Source organism: Castor canadensis, chromosome 8, assembly GCF_047511655.1.
Source record: "Castor canadensis chromosome 8, mCasCan1.hap1v2, whole genome shotgun sequence".
NCBI classification, from domain to species: Eukaryota; Metazoa; Chordata; class Mammalia; order Rodentia; family Castoridae; genus Castor; species Castor canadensis.
The window spans coordinates 83,751,712-83,770,389 of NC_133393.1; the positions used below are offsets into that span (position 1 = coordinate 83,751,712).

The following is an 18,678-nucleotide window of genomic DNA, read 5'->3' on the forward strand; positions in this document are numbered from 1 at the left end:
ACTTTAAAATCCTTGTCTGACAATATCAACATGTGATTCACTGTAGTGTTAGCATCACCTGTCTGTTTTCATTCAAGTTGTACTTTTACTGGTTCTGCATATGATGAGTGCTTTTCACTTATATTCTGAAGATTTTGTCTAGTATGTCTATTTAGATCCTTTATGTAGGAAACAGTCACTGTGTTAGACTTGACACCTAGCACTTTGCTTACTTTGTGAGCTCTAATAATTACAGCTCAATTTTAAGACCCTTTGTTGTATTAATTGCTCTGCTTGGTTTATATGATTCTGCTGGGGCTTCCACTGATCCCTGCTGGTGCTGCCTGAGGATACAGAAATGTTTTCTGTAAGCCAGGCTGCAGGTGTCTTAGTGGGGGAAGGACATCCCCAGCCTGCAGGAACAAAAAAAGAACTTTTCATTTCTGAGAGCTTGTTATGACAGGATCTCCCTGAAGGCTAATCCCACCTGCCCCGTGTGTCTGGCCGGAGGAGGGGAGTCTCAGGCTCACTGGTACCAACTTTCAGGGCAGTGGCTGAGTCCTTCCTGATAGTTGTGTCCACTTGCTCCACAGGCATTCATTGGAGGAGCAATGGGGAGCCCATGGGGGCTTCTCTGGTTGCTTGCAGGGGACAGAGGTATGCTTCTCACACCAGGCTGCGATGCTTTTTGTGTTTAGAATTTTTATTTTAAATTACTAAAGGAAGTTTTTTTTAGAATTATGTAGGTTTTAATTAAAAAACTTTTGTGCTTATATAAAAACATAAATAAATTGGTTAAGGTGTTAATACAATTTTTCAGATGAGTGAATTTTTTATTTTTGCCTAAGAATCATAAATGTTGGTAGTTCTCAACAGAATATCTCCTTTTTGTTGTAAACTCTTGGTGATGAAGAAGAGCTTAATAAAAGCACCACTATTTTCCCTGGGAATTTCTTTTAACTGCTAATCATTCAGCACATTTTGATACACATTTGGAGCCAATAGTGATGGTTGTATCATACGCGTCATTTGCCAAAAGTCACTATAAGATGCCTTTCAATTTCTAAGATGTTGAAATGTGAAAAAGTGCTAAGAATTATGTTATTATATTAGTCAGTTTATGTTCCTTTCTTCAGTTTAATTAATTTTTTTAAATAATTTTTTAAATATACATGTACAACATCAACTGTAAAACAGCCTAGAGAAATCTATGTCTTTGGAAAATTCCTGGGCAAAACCACTTTTCTAGTTTAGGGTAGGATGAAGGTATCAATGAGAATAATCTCTTTTATTACACTTGGTGGCCTACAGGTGTCAGTGGGTTTCTTCTTTATCTTAGCTCTCTCCCATCCCACTTTCCAGTCAGTGCTACAGAAGTCTTTCTAAACTTTACTTTTGATCTCAGTTTCCTTCTTCTTGTATTTCAGTGGCACCCAGTGCCTCTGAGATAATGTGCGTGCATGTGGTATGTTCACAGGTGAATGTGAACATGTAATGGGGTATAGGATGTGCTTGTGCTGTACGGGCATGTGTGTACAGAATGATGGCCCACCATGGATGTTCATGGTCCAGTCCTTGGGTCTGTGAATATATAGCCTTGCCGGGGGACTTCACAGACGTGATTAGGGATGTTTTCAAGAGCAATATTATTATGTGTTATTGGAGTGGGCCCCTTGAATCATAAAAATCCTTTAAAAAGTAAGAGGGAGGAAGAAAGGCAGAGAGAGAGAGGAGTATAATGATGGAAAAAGAAGCATGAGACAGACAGACAATCAGACACAGAGAGTCCATGAGATGGTGACAAAGGGATTTGAATTTGAAGGTGCTATACTGTTAACTGAGGGTGGAGGAAGAGGCTATGGGCCAAGGGATTTATTTAGTTGTCCTCTAGCAGCTGGAAAAGGCAAGGGAACAGATTCTCCCTTAAAGTTTCCAGAAGGGACGCAGCCCTACCACACCTTGACTTTAGGATTTCTGACTTCCAGAATTGTAGGATAATAAAATGATTTATATTCTTTTTTTTTTTTTTTTTTGAGACAAAGTCTCATTATGTAGGCTAGGCTGGCATCTGCCTCCCAAGTGCTAAGATTACGGAAGTGCTCTACCACATTTGGCTTTAAGTGACTTGTGTTCTTTTACACCACTAAGTGGCCATTTGTTACAGCAGCAGTAAGAATATATAAGGGTGTATGTGTAGTAAGGGCATCTAAGTGTCTGTGTACAGGGGCTGGGGGAGTCCTGCTTTTGTGCATGTGTACAATGAAAATGCAACCTATACCAATGTAAGAGAGATGGTATTCAGACTTTAAATTTGTTTCATGTGCAAATAACTCACAGCCTTCTTTGACAATGGAAGGAAAATCACATCATGGTCATCTAAAAAGTTCATTTATTATATACCAATATACACTTTCTGTAATAAAAAAGCCTCCCAATACATTGAACCATCTTATAAATGAAATATGAAAATAAAATTTTTATCTGTTTACAAATGGGGTTAAATTAACCAGCACAAGATACCATATGTCTGTCTGTCCTGCAGTATGTGTGAACTCCTATCCTGCAAATGGCCAGGAGAAAAAATGGTGCTTTATTATTTGGCACTCTAGTATTGCTCTTGAACATTTATATAATTAAACATGTTGCTATTTTCAAGTTAGCCATTATAAATGTAAAATATTCAAAGTATATATATATATACATACACACAGATTTTACAGTTTTTCAATATTGTCGGATTAATCTGTAATATTTACATTTAAATATGTTCAGATTATACATTTTTAGCATTTATTTATTTATTTTTGTGGTACTGGGGTTGAACTCAGGCCTTCACCTTGAGTCACTCCACCAGCCCTATTTTTGTGAAGGTTTTTTCGAGACAGGGTCTTGTGAACTATTTGCCAGGCTGGCTTCAAACCCAATCCTCCTGATCTCTGCCTTCTGAGTAGCCAAGAGTGCCTGGTTACTTTTAGCATTTAAAAAATACCTTTTCCACTTTCTATTTTGATTATTGTTTAGATGAATGAAGATGAAAACATATTTTAAAGATGCTATGGAGCATTTTTCCCAAATGCTTAGTAATTTAAAAGTTATGATAGTTTCTAGTAATGCTCAGTTTCCATAACAGATTACACTATTTTATAGCATTAAGCCTCTGGAAAAAATACATAAAACAAATATGTATTTTCATAGGCACACTCCATAAGAACTATAAAAATATTGTTTAGTATGACCATATTTTTTGATACTTATGTATCATTACTGCTACACAACAAATATTCTTGCTACTGATTTGAAAAATGATTAGTGAACTCCAAAAACTCTAGGCAGTGAGTAGTAACTATTGAGTCCATTCCATGTAAGTATGTTTGGAAGTGAGGAAGAACGTAGTTTGCATTTCTTTATGGTGTTAGCACTTTTATTTCTATGGAGAATCACTCAAAATTGCATTATAAGACACATGAATGTCAGCAAACACTTAGGCAGGCTAAAATGAACCAAATCCTATTTTAGTCATGCTAAATTAAAAGAATAACCTTAGCATTGATAATTTTCACTTATAAGGAACTTACTTCTTTCTTATTTTCTTGTAGATGATTATTGTAAACATTGAAGGAGAGCATTACTGAACTATATATAACTTAGGTTTCAAATTTAAACTATCCCCAGTAGACAGATACATACAAATGGATTTGGAACCCACCAACTCACTTCCCTGCCCCACCCCCACTAATATAAATGTTTGAGCTGTGAAGAAAGAAAACTATATACGTAAAAATAAAAAATCAAATGTACCATACATTAACATTCTGATGACTACAGAATAAGATTATATACATAAACATGTAGCAAATCACAGTTTCCTGCACTGAATGTTTATCAAATAAAAATGTATCAAACAATACTGGGAAGTGTATCTCCACATGAACTGTGGTCTTCTGGAAATTCTGAATGAGAATGGAAGACGAGAGGGAAAGCCTTGTTCAAAGACAAATGCGTGACAGAGGACCAGGAAAAGCACTGAAAAGCAGATGCTTCCTCAGCAGGCATTTCAGCTAGAAGTATTACTTTTATTGTTGCTCTATAATTTAAATAAAGCCCCTCTCTATATTTAGGAAGATGTTTTAACATTTACCAAAAAACCGATTGAATAAAGAATTCACTAACTCCATGTCACAAGAAGGATGGGCAAGCTACTCTTTTAGTGTTGGTATTAAGTGCTATACACTGGCATCTGATCACTGATACTTCACAAGGATAGTCACAAGACAAGCATTTTGCTATCTCCCCTTACTCAAGAGACCACAGTATTTGATACAAGATGGGGGAGGGCATTAAGTGGTGATAGCTTTGCCACCAGGACATTGTTATTTGATGTTCTGAGGATACAACTATTTTTTACCTTTTGGATTAATGAAGGTGGGGGAGCAGGCAGGGAGAAAGGCTATTATCTAATGACCATTACAGGCAGCTACTTTGATGCTGCTGGACCAGTGGCAAAGTGCACCCTGGTCATCTCATAATTCTAGGAAAACCTGGGTAGAAATGTGCACAGATTTTAAACACATCAGCAGCCATTCTTGACAAGAGCCCTAATTCTCTCTTTTGCAGGTGTCTGGGGGATATTTAATAGTAAAAGTCTTTGGAATCTTCCTGTTATTTCCTATGAATAACATTCCAATCAAGGTAACTCAAATGTCTTTTGGAGCACAACTTGCAATCATGTCCAATAGAAAAAAGAAAGCGCTTCTCCCGTAGATTAGTGATGCTTGGCATTTGGGGGATCGAAAATCCAGTCAATTATGATGAGTGCCATGCTTCCCATCATGAAGATAATTCCAGTCACAAGGAAGATCAAAGCCTGCAATTCAGAGAGAACTCATCAGAGAACACAGACATCACACTTAGCACAGTTGGGTTTAAGTTGATTTGTATGCTGAGTCGTAACATTCTTATAACTCAGATGCTCAACAAATCAATTTGGAATCTTAGTTGGGAAAAGGGGGAAATTCAGTGGAGAAATATAACTTAAAGCTTCAACAACTGAGTAATAGTGAATCAATTTGGTATATCAAAATTATACCTTGCGATCACAAAAATTAAGAGATAGAAAAAAGATTTAATGAGGTGGGGAACGCTTACAATCTCTTGGGTGAAAAAGAGTTAGTCATAAAATAATAATATGTATATGGTTCCAATTTTATAAAACAAAAAAGAAAGCACAATATATGTTGCATATTTCCGAACAAAGACAAAAGATACATATATATATATATATCTTTGTATGTATGAATATTTATAACACATACACACACACATATAGATATATATATACACAGTAATTCAGAATTTTAACACTAGAAGAAACCTTAAATGTTCCATTCAGATCAACCTCCTAATTCTGTATATTAGAAAGCACCAGACGGAATTCTTTTAGGAGATAATTTTACTCATTTTTACAGCTGGTCAAACTGAAAATGGGTACCAAGTAGATAAGTAACTTGCCCAGGACACACTACTGTAGAAAATCACAAAGACAGGGTACAAAGAGTTAAAATTTGGGGTGAGATGGTGGGAGGAGCTTTTGATACCAAGTAGTCCTAAAGTCTCTTCCCAAGAAGTAGATATCTTCAAGGCAAAAATGGAGAGTAGTCGAGTAAGACACATTCTTTCAAAACCTTAATGAAAGCCCTTCTTAAACAGTCACTGATAATATTTAACTATCATAAAAACAATTATTTCCAATATATGTTTTGGTAGTACTATGGAAAAGAAATATGCACTGCCTAGTTTAATCAGATGGTACAAATGCATACAAATGTGATATAAATGTATCACAAAGAGGTTAACTGGTAAGCAAATGGTTCTGTTTTTTATCTCAGTCCAATCTAGGGGACAATGGGGTATGGTAGAGGGCAAGAACAACTGTTTGTTCTTGCAAACCTAACAAATATGACCAAAATGTTTACATGATTCAGTGACTCTGGTAAGAAGCTTAATTCCTTCTTGGTAATTTCACAAGGGTAGTGAAGCTGCAGCCGGCACCTTTTCCCCTGCACTCCAGCAGCCTGCACTCTTTTAGACTTCCAGCTCACCTTTGACTGTTGGTTCTTGTTCATTGTTTCACTTCTCTGGGCCATGTATATTTTCTGGTTACTCTTAAGTACTTGAAGATCTACTGTTTTTGGGGAGACATTGCAAGTCTTACTTACCCCAACCTTTTGGGGTGATCTGAGAGGTTCTTTTTTGACAAGTCTGAGATAAAAGGCTGCTGGAAGAATGAAAATCAGCATAGTGGCAGAAGAAGCCCCTGGGGAGAGACACACAGGGTAGATCAATGTCTTGCATGGTAGCTCTTCAATGAAAAGCAGACCCTTCAGAGCACACACCTTAGAAAAGTCAAATGGCACTCTCCCGTTCTTGCCACTAAAAGCACACATTTAAATCACACGAGCTAATCTGGTTGCCTATCCATACGAAGCATGTTTGTAAAGAAAATTAAAATATACCTAATATCATAGCTGCAGAAGTATACATAATATAAGCAACAAAAGGCTAAATACAACACAAACTTATTGAAGATTAGTAAAATAAGTACATACTAAGAAGGCTGAACTCGCCACATATGCTTCATCCACCTTTTCCTTTTCAAGTTCACCTACACCTGATTCTCTTAAAAGTTCCATACTACTTTAAAATTTGAAGGTTGGGGGTGTAGCTCAGTGGTAGAGTGCTTGCCTAGCATGCACAAGGCACTGGGTTTGATCCCCAGCATCACAAAAATAAATAAATAAATAAATAAATAAGATTTGAGCAAACCCTCTATAGGTAGAAAAAAATATATGTATTATTAAACCACGTAGTTAAGGGAAATGATACGATCTAAAAAGTCAACCTCCTATTCTTCAGAGGATACCCTTTAATGCTCAGCTGATACCCACAGACGGAGACAGTTTCTGGTATGTAAATATCTATCTTCCTGACTTCTTCCTTGATGACAGAGTTATGACCAAATCCTGGGTCTACCCCAAGGTATAGGACTTAACTTCTTTGAAGCTCAGTTTCCTCATCTGTCAGAAAAAGCAGGTGGATTAAATGACTATAAGGTATCTCCCAGTGTCACTTGGGAGGGAGGGAAAGTGACCAGTGCAGTTGCTGGAACCCAGCAGGGCCAAGGAGATTCCCATGAGACTGGGATGGACTGGGGATCTGACTACCTAGCACTGGCTCCCTGGCCTCCATTAAGGAAGAATAAGTCTGTGTTAACTAAATGAAACTCTTTTCAAAACTTACCTATGAATCCAAAGATGTATTTTATAGTTGGCACAAGGATAACCAGGACATTATTAAGTGCAATAATGATGGCCGCAATCAGAAAATGTCTTATCCAGCTGAAAGGTCTTTTGGGAAATAACAGTGTAGTCACTGATGTACGAATCTGCAACAAGGATGTTGAATGGCAAAATCACTTCTTTTTTATTTAACTTTTGCTATTATTATTTTTAATTTAGTCTCATCATTTCCTTTTTCCATTTCTCCCAGAAAAAAATCTTGAAGCTTTTTTCCAATTTTTTATTGCACTAAAACACACATAACATGGAATTTACTGTCTTGACCATTTTTAAGTTCAGTGGTGCTAAGTACATTCATATTATTGGGCAATCTTCATGCCGAATTTTGATGTCCAAGACAGGGTCATTTTTCTCTGGGAGTATAGTGTAGGTTCACCTTCTCAGTTTTCAGAATTTTTTTGTTAAAAATAATTCAGTCAGAAAGAGATACAATAACTGATAAGATACACATCTCAGAGACAGTGAGACCCTGTTGGTGACTAAGTGTGTCTAAAGAGACTGGCTTAAAGATTAAGGACAAAACTGAACTGATTTATGCGACTGTGAAAGGAATTTTTACAAACCTGACTAATTTTACATTTTATTTAACACTTTCCACATGATGTTTTAAAAATATAGTATTTGTGTGTGTGTGTTTACTCCTTTCTCTGTCTCTCCCTGTACCTCCCTCTTAGGTAGATTTTAAGTCCATAAAAGGCAAGGATAGTCTAGAACAAAATTAGAGATAAGGGCAAAATAGTTTCTGCTGGGTATTGAGGGGGGAGCGGGAGGGGGTGGAGTGGGTGGTAAGGGAGGGGGTGGGGGCAGGGGGGAGAAATAAACCAAGCCTTGTATGCACATATGAATAATAAAAGAAAAATGAAAAAGAAAAAAAAATAAAAAAAAAATAAAAACAGTTTTCAGACAAAAAAAAAAAAAGGCAAGGATAGGATTTAATAATCTCAACACTGCTCAGAGTTTCTAGCTTAGTGTCTTGCACATAGCAGGCACTCAGTAAATGCTGAATTAAGTTGACAGGAAGAATCTTTTCCCTCCCTTCAGAGTCCTTCACAGATTTCAGCCCTGTGTGAGCAGCTAAATAAGTAGGCAAAGGGTCAAGAGAGGCTCCATTTGCAGCAGTGCTCAAGTTACTGTGGTGTGGCTGGTTAAAGAGGTCCCTGTGGGCAGAGGGTGGGGGTGCATTTGTGTTTGTACAGCTTAAAAATGTTGAGAACATGCTTATCTTTGGAGACTGCGAGAAGCCACTTTTTTGACTTAGTGGAATTTGCTCTATTGGCTTTTCAGTAAGCGAGCACTTCAGTTAAGCCTAGACTTCACATGGTTAGAAATGCTGGGATTGATTTTCACTTAAACATTTTTAGTTCTGAAGTCTCTTAATGGTGTGGAGATGGGAAGGCATTTAAATGAGAGAAAATGTGAAATACATTTGAAACACGTATGAACAGCAAAAATTGCAAGCTAAATTGCTTGCAGTTTTCCATGTGACATTCCCTTCATACCATTCCACCAAAAATTAAAGCCATCTGTTTAGATTGGAAAGGGAATTTCACTTCTGAAATGGCGAACCAGACAGTCCTGCAAATGGTTTAAGAATGACTTTTGGAAAGGATTTTAAAAATTGAATTAGTGAAAATTATGAAACTCATTTTGCAAAACACACAGAGGAAAGCAAATGGCTTGATTTTATTTTCCTCAGCAGCCTATAAATTCTACGTATGACCTACAATCAGTGCTTGTTCAATATTGTCCAAAGTGACCTAATCAGTAGGCTTAAAATATGCTTTCTATGATACATACACAGAGCTTAAGGACTTGCCTGACAGTACTAAACACAGAATAAGTAAGTTGAATATAGATTCATTTTCTATGCACATCTATGTCACACTTGTATGCTTTTTAGTTCTTTGTTTAAAAATGGTGCATTCACTATTCACAATAGCCAAGTTATGGAAACAGCCAAGATGCCCCACCACTGACGAATGGATTAAGAAAATGTGGTATCTATTCACAATGGAATTCTATGCAGCCATGAAGAAGAACAAAATGTTATCATTCGCTGGTAAATGGATGGAATTGGAGAGCATCATTCTGAGTGAGGTTAGCCTGGCCCAAAAGACCAAAAATCGCATGTTCTCCCTCATATGTGGACATTAGATCAAGGGCAAACACAACAAGGGGATTGGACTTTGAGCACATGATAAAAGCGAGAGCACACAAGGGAGGTGTGAGGATAGGTAAGACACCCAAAAAATTAGCTATCATTTGTTGCCCTTAACGCAGAGAAACTAAAGCAGATACCTTAAAAGCAACTGAGGCCAATAGGAAAAGGGGACCAGGAACTAGAGAAAAGGTGAGATCAAAAAGAATTAACCTAGAAGGTAACACCCACGCACAGGAAATTAATGTGAGTCAGTTCCCTGTATAGCTATCCTTATCTCAACCAGCAAAAACCCTTGTTCCTTCCTATTATTGCTTATACTGTCTCTACAACAAAATTAGAGATAAGGGCAAAATAGTTTCTGCTGGGTATTGAGAGGATGGGGGGGAGGGGGGGAGGGGGTGGTAAGGGAGGGGGTGGGGGCAGGGGGGAGAAATGACCCAAGCCTTGTATGCACATATGAATAATAAAACAATAAAAAAAAAGAAAAAAAAAGGTGCATTCAATTCAGTAAGTTGAGGTGCAGGCATTCTACACGTACAGGGTCTATGAGTGTGAAGACTGTCTTTCTGACTTCCAGAATGACTAAGGTTTGGCCTACTGATATAAGCAGACAAACATTTATTTATAGCAATAATATGTAGAATGGTTGGATTAAATGGTGAAAGCGTCCTCCTCATAGTGAGGAAGGGTTAAGGAAATCCCAAATGAACTAAAAGAAGAGTTGTCAGTGCATTCCTAGAGGGCAACAGAGCAAACAGGAGGCAGGCTGATGGTGGTGGGAGTCAAAAGGAAACCTGCTGGTCATGCCCGTTAGGATGTTGCTGCTGAGGAGGGAGGCACGGATGGATGGAAACATCTGCAGTGCTGTTTACCCAGGGCAGAACAGAGGCAGCTCTGCGTTCTGACCCTCAAAGCCCTGCCTGCTCTTCCATTTATCCACATGCCCTTTTCTCCACTGACATAAACTGATAAGAATCTAGAAATGTGGGTCAGATGCTGTGGGTAGAGGAAGTTTCCAGCACCAGCCAGGGCCCCTGACCTGGAATGATTCTAGAATGTTATATGCATCAGTTATTTACAGAGAGGGTGTCCTGAACACAGCCTGTGAGGAGGTGCTAAGAATTTATATGGAGACCTAAGGTGAAGGTCAGAGATGTCAGAGGCAGAGTAGAAAGAGAGAGCCTAACTCTGTACTCTAGATGATGGCTAGACAGATAGATAAGTAAAGTCTCCTATCTCATAGACACAACTCCTTTCACTTGTAGGATTGCTTAGGACAAGGGCATTGAAAACACCTACTCTACTATAGTTGCTGGCAATGTGTGTCACATTTCCATGCCTATATCTATGTACGCTTCAAGACAAGAGATCTGAAGGCAACATAAGTGAGAAGAAGGATTTTACTAAGAGAAGATGAAATAGAATTAACTAGGAAATCTGAGATGTGATTTTTTTCCCTTTTTTTGGGGGGGGGGAGTGGTATTAGGGCTTGAATTCAGAGTCTTGCACTTGCAAGGCAGGTGTTCTACCACTTGAACCATACCCCAGCTCTTCTTGCTTTAGTTATTTTGGAGATAGGGTCTCACTAAATGCCCAGGGCTGATCTGAACTGTGATTCTCCCATTTATAGTTCCCATGTAGCTTAGATGACAGGTGCTTGCTACCACACCCAGCTTTTTATTGGGTAAGATGGGGTCTCACAAGCTTTTTGCCCAGTCTGTCCTTGAACCACAATCCTCCCTATCTCTGCTTCCTGTGTGGCTAGGATTATAGGTGTAAGCCACCATGCCCAGCTGAGATGTGAGCTTTTTTTTTTTTGAAAGAATTTGAGTCTGTGTGTTCACAGTAAACCATAAGATTATTTGGTTTTCTGCTTTTCATGGTGATACATGAACTTTGTGGCATAAAGAGAAGCACAGGTTGAAATGTCATTATCAATCCTCTTGAAGGAGATACACTCCCATAATAGACCCCCATCCCATCCCACTACTAAAGACATAAGCATTGGGGTGCTGGAGAAAAGTTAACTTCATTTATCCATGCATTTGTTCAACAAATATTACATATAGTTACTATGTGTCTAGTACTAAAAAGAAAAAAAATGAAAACAAAAAACTAACCCAACTGGAAAAAAGATTATAAATGAAGTAAAAGAAAAATAAGCAAACAGAGCCGGATCCTGTATTCTTGGACCCAGTTGTCATTTGTGTTGAAAGAAGGGGCACACTGATAGATTTTAACCCAGACTAGGTTATTTGTTTTATTGTTTGTATGTGGTGATATCAAGGTAGGTAAATCAACTTCCTAGTGTCAAGTGTTCCTTAATGCAAAGAAGACTGTCAGGAAAATATGGTGTGCTTTAGCATCTGACACACTGAAAACCATAACTCTAAATTCTAAGAAACAAACAAAAACACCACAAGCAACTTCTATGACTTTATAAAATTGTCTGAATTTAGCCTTGTAGGGCTGATTGGGACAAGGAGGTTGGACCTGTTATCTGCCACCATCACACTGGTGGATGCATGTCACATTCATAACCATTTAATTCATTTAGCACAGTTTCCCCCACAAAGTGAGTCATGGCACATGACAGCCAGCGAACAGTCTATGCTTTTGCCAGAAAAAGAAGTTTATACATCTCAAGAAAAAGCAAGATTCGCTTAAAGACCATTCTCAGCCAACGTTACTGAGCTCGTCCTCTGTGCCAGTCACCAGGCATATCTCCAGCTTCCAGAGACTTGTAACCAGTGGGGAAAGAAGGGGGCCTTTTTTTTTTTTTTTGGATTTTGAGGCATTTATTCTTTTTTATTTTATTTTATTATTCATATGTGCTTACAAGGCTTGGGTCATTTTTCCCCCCTGCCCCCACCCCCTCCCTTACCACCCACTCCGCCCCCTCCCTCTCCCAAGCAGGGGGGCCTTATGCAGATAATTTCACTGTTATGTGGTCTGGGCAAAGACAGTTTATATGCAAAGTGTTTCATAACTGCTAATGTTGAGTGAAAATACATAATAAAGGATAACTTCATTATTTTCTGAATATTTATTTTTATGGCCAACATTGGTTTTAATGGTATTTCATGCTTAAAAATTATTGATAAGCCTAATGATCAAATCTATTCCAGAGCTTTCTTTCCTACACAGGGGAAGAATTTCTAAGGGGAGATTTTTACCTTCAATGCTGAGTTGAAGCTGTCATCAACAAACAAAAGGCTAGCTTTTACTTCCCACTCCAATGATGGCACCCATCAATGTTGTCACCCACCAGTGTTAGTTCAACTGTTACCCACTAGTTGTGCACCCATAGTCGTATCTAACAATTTCTTGAGACCATGGCTCAAACACACCCTATTTAGGGCTTATGAAAAGCAATACAAAATTACTTAACAGATTTCTTTCATAAAATGCTTTGATTTAACAGTTCCGAGAGTGCTTCTGTTGTGCCAAAATGTGGTTAGTAAGATCTTGACCCACAAAAAAGGACTCCAAATATTCTTTTCCCAATGAAACTATTTATCCAGATTTTATCCTATAGTATACTTTCTGGTTTATAGTGGTGTTCTGCTTCATATCCAAGCTAGAGCTGATTTTAGGCTAAAGCTGTGTGTATGGCATTTGAAATACTTTTAAAGGCAAGAAATTATTAGCCACTACAGTAATAAGGGTCTTATTTCATGCACTCATGAAAAAGGAATGTGCTAAAATACATTTCAGCACACAAGCTACATTTAAAGCGATCATAAGGCTGTTATGAAAGTGGTCCTCATACACCAGGTCCTGTATGGATCATTCTGTACACGACAGTGCTGGTTACTGTGTGAGTAAATTCAGTGCTTATGAAAGAGGCAGAGCTGGCGGGCAGGTGAAGACCTGTGTTTATCCATAGGCAGTAGTTTTAACTTAAGAAACCTAAATCCTCATAGACAGCACAGCTGTGTGAGCCCCGGAAATTCTGACACTCGTGGCAAACACCAAGGAGAGGATGATACCAGCCTGAGTCTGCTAGAACTCAGTTTTGGTGGGGGAAGAGGTAAAAGAGACATATGATGGACAGCATAGCAAGTTTTGAGAAATTTTGTTCTAGTATGTAATTTTGTTAATACAAATCCATTCTTATTAGCCTTTTAGATATCTGATTCAGTAAGGTAACATTCAAATATTACAGCAGCACAAGACACTGAAAAAATCTGAAACACCTTCCACACTGTGGTGGAAAGGCAATGTGATCTGAAAGTTAAAGTGGTTTTGGCTCTCTAGTTTCAGAAGTTATATGAATTCCAACCCATTTTTAATAATCTACAAGACAGCAGCTTAAGCTCTGTTCTTTGAATTTAAAAATAATTTTCATGATTTTTCCCCCCACACTTTAAAAATACTACCTAAATACTTGTTATAGCTACATATGAAATGGCTGGTTTTAAGTGGCTCCAAAATGCTGTGTGAAAATAATAATATCCTTGGGCACCACAATTGCAAAGTCACACTACAATTAAATACATAGCAAGTCAGAATACAGCCTTCATTTATGGATTCAGCAAGGACTTTTTAATCAGAATTTTATGTACTTACTGGGAACAAGACAATGGGCACAGTCAGTGTTACTGCCACCAGGACTGCCAGGCGCACCATAAGAAGAGGGGTATCAAATGTGTACACTTTGCTATAAGCGTGAAGCAATTCATCTTCAACATCTCCTGCAAGAGTAAGAAAGAGAATGAGTCCACCTGGTGTTGCCTAGTCGACACTGGTTACTTATTGAAACATTTTGTGGAAGTAACACAGGACAGTAGAAAAGATCTGGGTCTGGGAATCCAGACATCTCTCTTCTCTTCTTTTAAGCTATGACTTTTGTTCAAATGCACAAAGGGATCCTGAAGCTTACAAAGTTCCAGAAACTAACAAAAAATTGCTAAGGCGCTTCTCAAGCTTATTTGCATCATCCTAAATCTATCTTTGCTATGGAGAAGCATCACAAACCAGGCAAGTTTCTCTTGTTGAAGTGGCTGAAAGGTCCAAGCTCCACCAGCTTGTCCCTCCCATCCCACCACCCTCTGCCCCCATCAGCTCAGCAGCCCCGATGCAGCTTTTCTAAACCCAGGATGGAAACTCTAGGACTAACGATACATAACTACTTTTCAAACTCAACAATTATGACATCATCTCAACACTGAACCACATACTCTTGGGCTTTTTAAAAATTTTTGTTTATCTTATGAAACTCAGTAGAGAGACATATCAGGATAAATTAGTGTGATTTTTAAAGGGTCTCCCAATGAATATTCTAAAATTGGTGATTCCTTCTTTGAAAACACATTTATTCAGAATTCCAGACCCAAATTACAAGGAGACATTTAGGGAGTCATCTGTAGCTGGATTTTCTCACTACTCCTCTCAAGATCAGACAAAGGGGTAAAATTAAAATTTAATGGTTATTGACCCTGATTTTCATTTAACTCACAACCAGCAAGAAGTTAATGCCCAATCCAGAGCAAGTGCTTGGTTAACACTCAAGTATTAGTCAAATAGAAAACAAACCTAAGCTAATGGCAGCCTATGCCTAAGTCAATTCTTCCCCAACTTGCCATGCAATCAATTTAATTTTTCAAGTCAGTCAGAAAAAAACAACCCAAAGTTAGAGAGGTTTATACAAAAATATATTTATGTTGATACACTGACTAGTGTCACTAGTCAGTGACACTACCAGGTTTGTATTTGGCTCGCAGTAATTTGTCTATAGAGCCACACTTTATGGAAGGTGCTCCTCCTTTTGTGTACTATTAAGATGCCAGAGAAGAAACATTTAATGCATAATCTAATCTAATGTGGCCATAGGCAGCTTTTTAAAAAAAAATATGTCCTTCTCTTTCTGAGGAAGCCATTCACTGCAATAGAATAGAATAAGACAAGTCAGAATTTTTACGTAATGCTCCAAGCCCCCAGATGTGACTGGACTGCTAAATAAGAAGCAGGTTAGAACTCGAGGACTTTTGTAAATTGCTTTTGCCATTTGCTTGGCGGTTACTTACTCCATCTAAAAATCTGGACCACATCTGACTGGATTCATTTTCATTTCTTCCAGCCTGAGATAGACCAGGGAGTCTAATAAAAAAAATCATCTATTCCAGAAGAAAGGCTAATTTAATGAGGGATTTAAAAAATAAAATACAGATGAATTCACAAAACTTTGTAACCTGTTAGCTAGGCTGGTCTAGGACTCATTTCCTTAGGTCAAGGAGCAAAGCTAAATGGCATGCTAACTGTGTCATTTATAGATCGTGCTGCTTAATTAAAAGGAGAATGATGGAGGGGGTGAAATTAACTAATATATATTGTAAGCACTTTTGTAAATGTCATAATGAACCTCCAGTACAACATTAATATGGTAACAAAAATAAAAGTAAATTAAAAAGTTATTGGTGAATCACCAATCTAACCAGGGTTTTCACAAACAGAATGACTTTGACAGAGCGACGTACCATAGAAGGTTAGGTAACCAAAGAGGGCAGCAAGCATGTACATGACAAGCATCCCTGTGATAGAAACATTGGACACTGTTTGCATCTTCCTTCGGGATCGACTGAAAAGAAAAAGAACACTGAAGTTTATTTCTTTAACTTATCAAAATAAGTTTTTTTAAAATTAGGATAAAAAGTAATGAAAGAATATATGTCTATATTGCTCGTTATAAAACCACATTTCCAGTACATAAACCTATAACTAATTTAAATTGTCTTAGAGAGCCAAGGAGGATTTACTTCCATTTTTCTTAAACACTAATCCTTCAGTCTTAGAAACAACCATTTCCCCAGTAGAACAGTCTGTTTCATGTCAGTAAGTAAGCTTGCCTACTGAATAATTAAGAATGTAATTAACATAAAGATGAAAGTGGTTCCTGATGTAGCAACCTTTTGCATTTTCTGGTCGGATGAGCTTAATAAGTAAAGGAATCCTCTAGAATCAGTTATAGTACTACTGCCAAGAGTTCAGATTATGAGGAAGCCGTACACTATTATTGTTCCTACAGTTGAACCTTCTGGAAACTGCTCTAGATGGTACCCATCTAGAGGTCAGTTGTCAGGTTTTGTGGAGTAACTGCTACATGTGATTTTCAAAGTAAATCAAAAACATGAAAATTGAAAGTGTTCAAAAAATTTTTATGATGTAAATTAGAATTTATAGGAAAATTATTGTTAGTACAAATGAAGACTGGGGTATCGATGTTTGGGTTAAAGAAGTTGATAATTATTACACGACAACCTTCCCTAAAAATAAAGAGGGAAGTTGCTAGAGTGGGCTCATACCCAAGTAAATTTCAACAACTTCAAGGAGAAAGAGTGTGAATAGATCACAGACCACCTGCTAGAAGAAACAAGATTCTCTAACCATGTCTCCAATGTACATATAAGACATGAAGACTGGATATTGGCATATCTGTTATGGTGAATGTCTTCCAGACAAGGGTTGTGAATTGACCACAGGTGACATCAGTGGTTTAGTAAGGCCATCCTAACTATAAGTTTTAGTCTTCATGGGTACAGTCATTTCCATTCTCAGTGGCATTGTATCTTCCCACCAAAATTCAAATTTAAATTCCTAACACCTGCCCAAATCATTACACCCATTGGCTCTTCCTCAATCTGCCCTGAACTCTCTCCTGAAACTATTACAGCAGAGGGAGAGGAGAGGAAGCAGATAAGGCAGTGTGGTGTATGGACTGATTCATACCTTGTTGGTTCAAACATATAACTGATGAATGGTGTGGCACAAACTTTTTCTGAAGAGAATACTACAAACCATGCTTCCTCACAAAGTATCTTTGAGCATATGAGCACATTTTCAAAGGAAATTAGAATGCTAAAATGATGGCTGTCTTACTCTTTAAGTTCACTGTAGATGGGAAGGACCTCAGGGTGGCATACAAAAGCAAATGCTAGGATAGGAATTGCATAGGCCGTCTGCAAAACAAAGACAACACCATATATTTAGCATTCCAACATGGATGGCAGTCCCAGGCCATCTCATCTTAGGAAATAAAAACTCAGAACCCACATGACTGGGGCTCATTAAAGTCTTGGGTCTCTCACTTACCCGGGAGTTGAATACAAAGTACTTGGGTTCACACTTGTCATCACTATGGGCTTCATATTCTATTCCACTGCCCTGAAGAGAGCCCTTGGCCTTGTTCTCATCCAGCCCCGCAGGACTGCGGTGGGTGTAATCCATCATGAAGTTCACATCAGTGCTCTCTGAGTTGTTGGGTAGCATTATTAAGTGCATCGGAAGTGTGTTGTTGAATGTCAAATTTCCCACATTATGATCCAGAACAGGCAGAGGACAGGGTATTTGAAATTTTTTGTAAATCACCTAGACCCAGTCATTTAAAAGGAAAAAAAAGTCAAGGTTTTGAGGAAAAATAATGAAATGAAAATCCATATGTGTGGCTTGTGGGGTGGCAGTGAGAGAACTCAGCTGAGGATCCTTTCACCTAATGGACCATGGAGACTCCCAATAGCCTCTTTTTAGGGAAAGAACTGGAACTATTGTTGACCTCTCAGAATCAACAGGACTGTATTTTGCATGAATTCATCCTAAGTCTTTCTTGCCCTTTATAACAAAGATGATCCTTTCCTTGCTACATTTCATATATTTTATATCTTCAAACTGATAATGGCTATGGGTCATCAAAATTTCCCTCTTCTTTTGCTTCTTTGGGGGAAATGCTTTATAAATTTTGTATCTCTTGTATTGTAAGAAATTTCTCCCTTTTTTGTTAGGGATAGAATTTCTTCTTTAATTCCACTGTGGTTGTTCTCATACTGTTGTGTAGAATGTGAAAGAGAAAATAGCTTGCTCATATAAATATAGCCTTTTCATGTCTCTTCTGGACCTTTTCACCTCTTCCTCCACCTTCCTAAATACTGGATTATTGTTATGGTCTTTTGTCCAAATATTTGCTCAGTGTGCCTAGAACATACCATTTACAATGATCTTGGCATTCTAACTCAACTATTTTTACTTTATTTTATGTTTATTTTTTCTTGTTCCAGATTCCTAAATTTTCTTTTTCCTTTCTTTTATATAGATACATGTTGTGCCAGGGATACGTTGTGGCATTTACAAAATTTCTTACAATATATCAATCATATCAGACTTGAATTTAACTCAACTATTTTTAAACTC

The 18,678-nt window shown here is 37.8% G+C and overlaps 1 protein-coding gene across 6 annotated transcripts in view; it reads right to left on the bottom strand.

Moving 5' to 3' along the window:
• Positions 1 to 2,350: 2,350 nt before the first annotated feature.
• Positions 2,351 to 18,678, bottom strand: part of Slc38a4 (solute carrier family 38 member 4) — a 67,798-nt gene continuing 51,470 nt past the window's right edge. For 5 of the 6 annotated variants that reach the window (XM_074083224.1, XM_074083222.1, XM_074083221.1 and 2 more), the window contains 7 exons: positions 17,587 to 17,862; positions 17,374 to 17,453; positions 15,975 to 16,075; positions 14,068 to 14,192; positions 7,276 to 7,420; positions 6,078 to 6,292; positions 2,351 to 4,843 (listed from right to left, as the gene is read on the bottom strand). In XM_074083224.1, coding sequence (XP_073939325.1) covers positions 4,742 to 4,843; positions 6,078 to 6,292; positions 7,276 to 7,420; positions 14,068 to 14,192; positions 15,975 to 16,075; positions 17,374 to 17,453; positions 17,587 to 17,862 — 1,044 coding nt within the window. In that variant the 3' untranslated portion in view covers positions 2,351 to 4,741. The remainder of the gene's footprint in view (positions 4,844 to 6,077; positions 6,293 to 7,275; positions 7,421 to 14,067; positions 14,193 to 15,974; positions 16,076 to 17,373; positions 17,454 to 17,586; positions 17,863 to 18,678) is intronic. The other variant, XM_074083225.1, reaches the window with a different exon arrangement.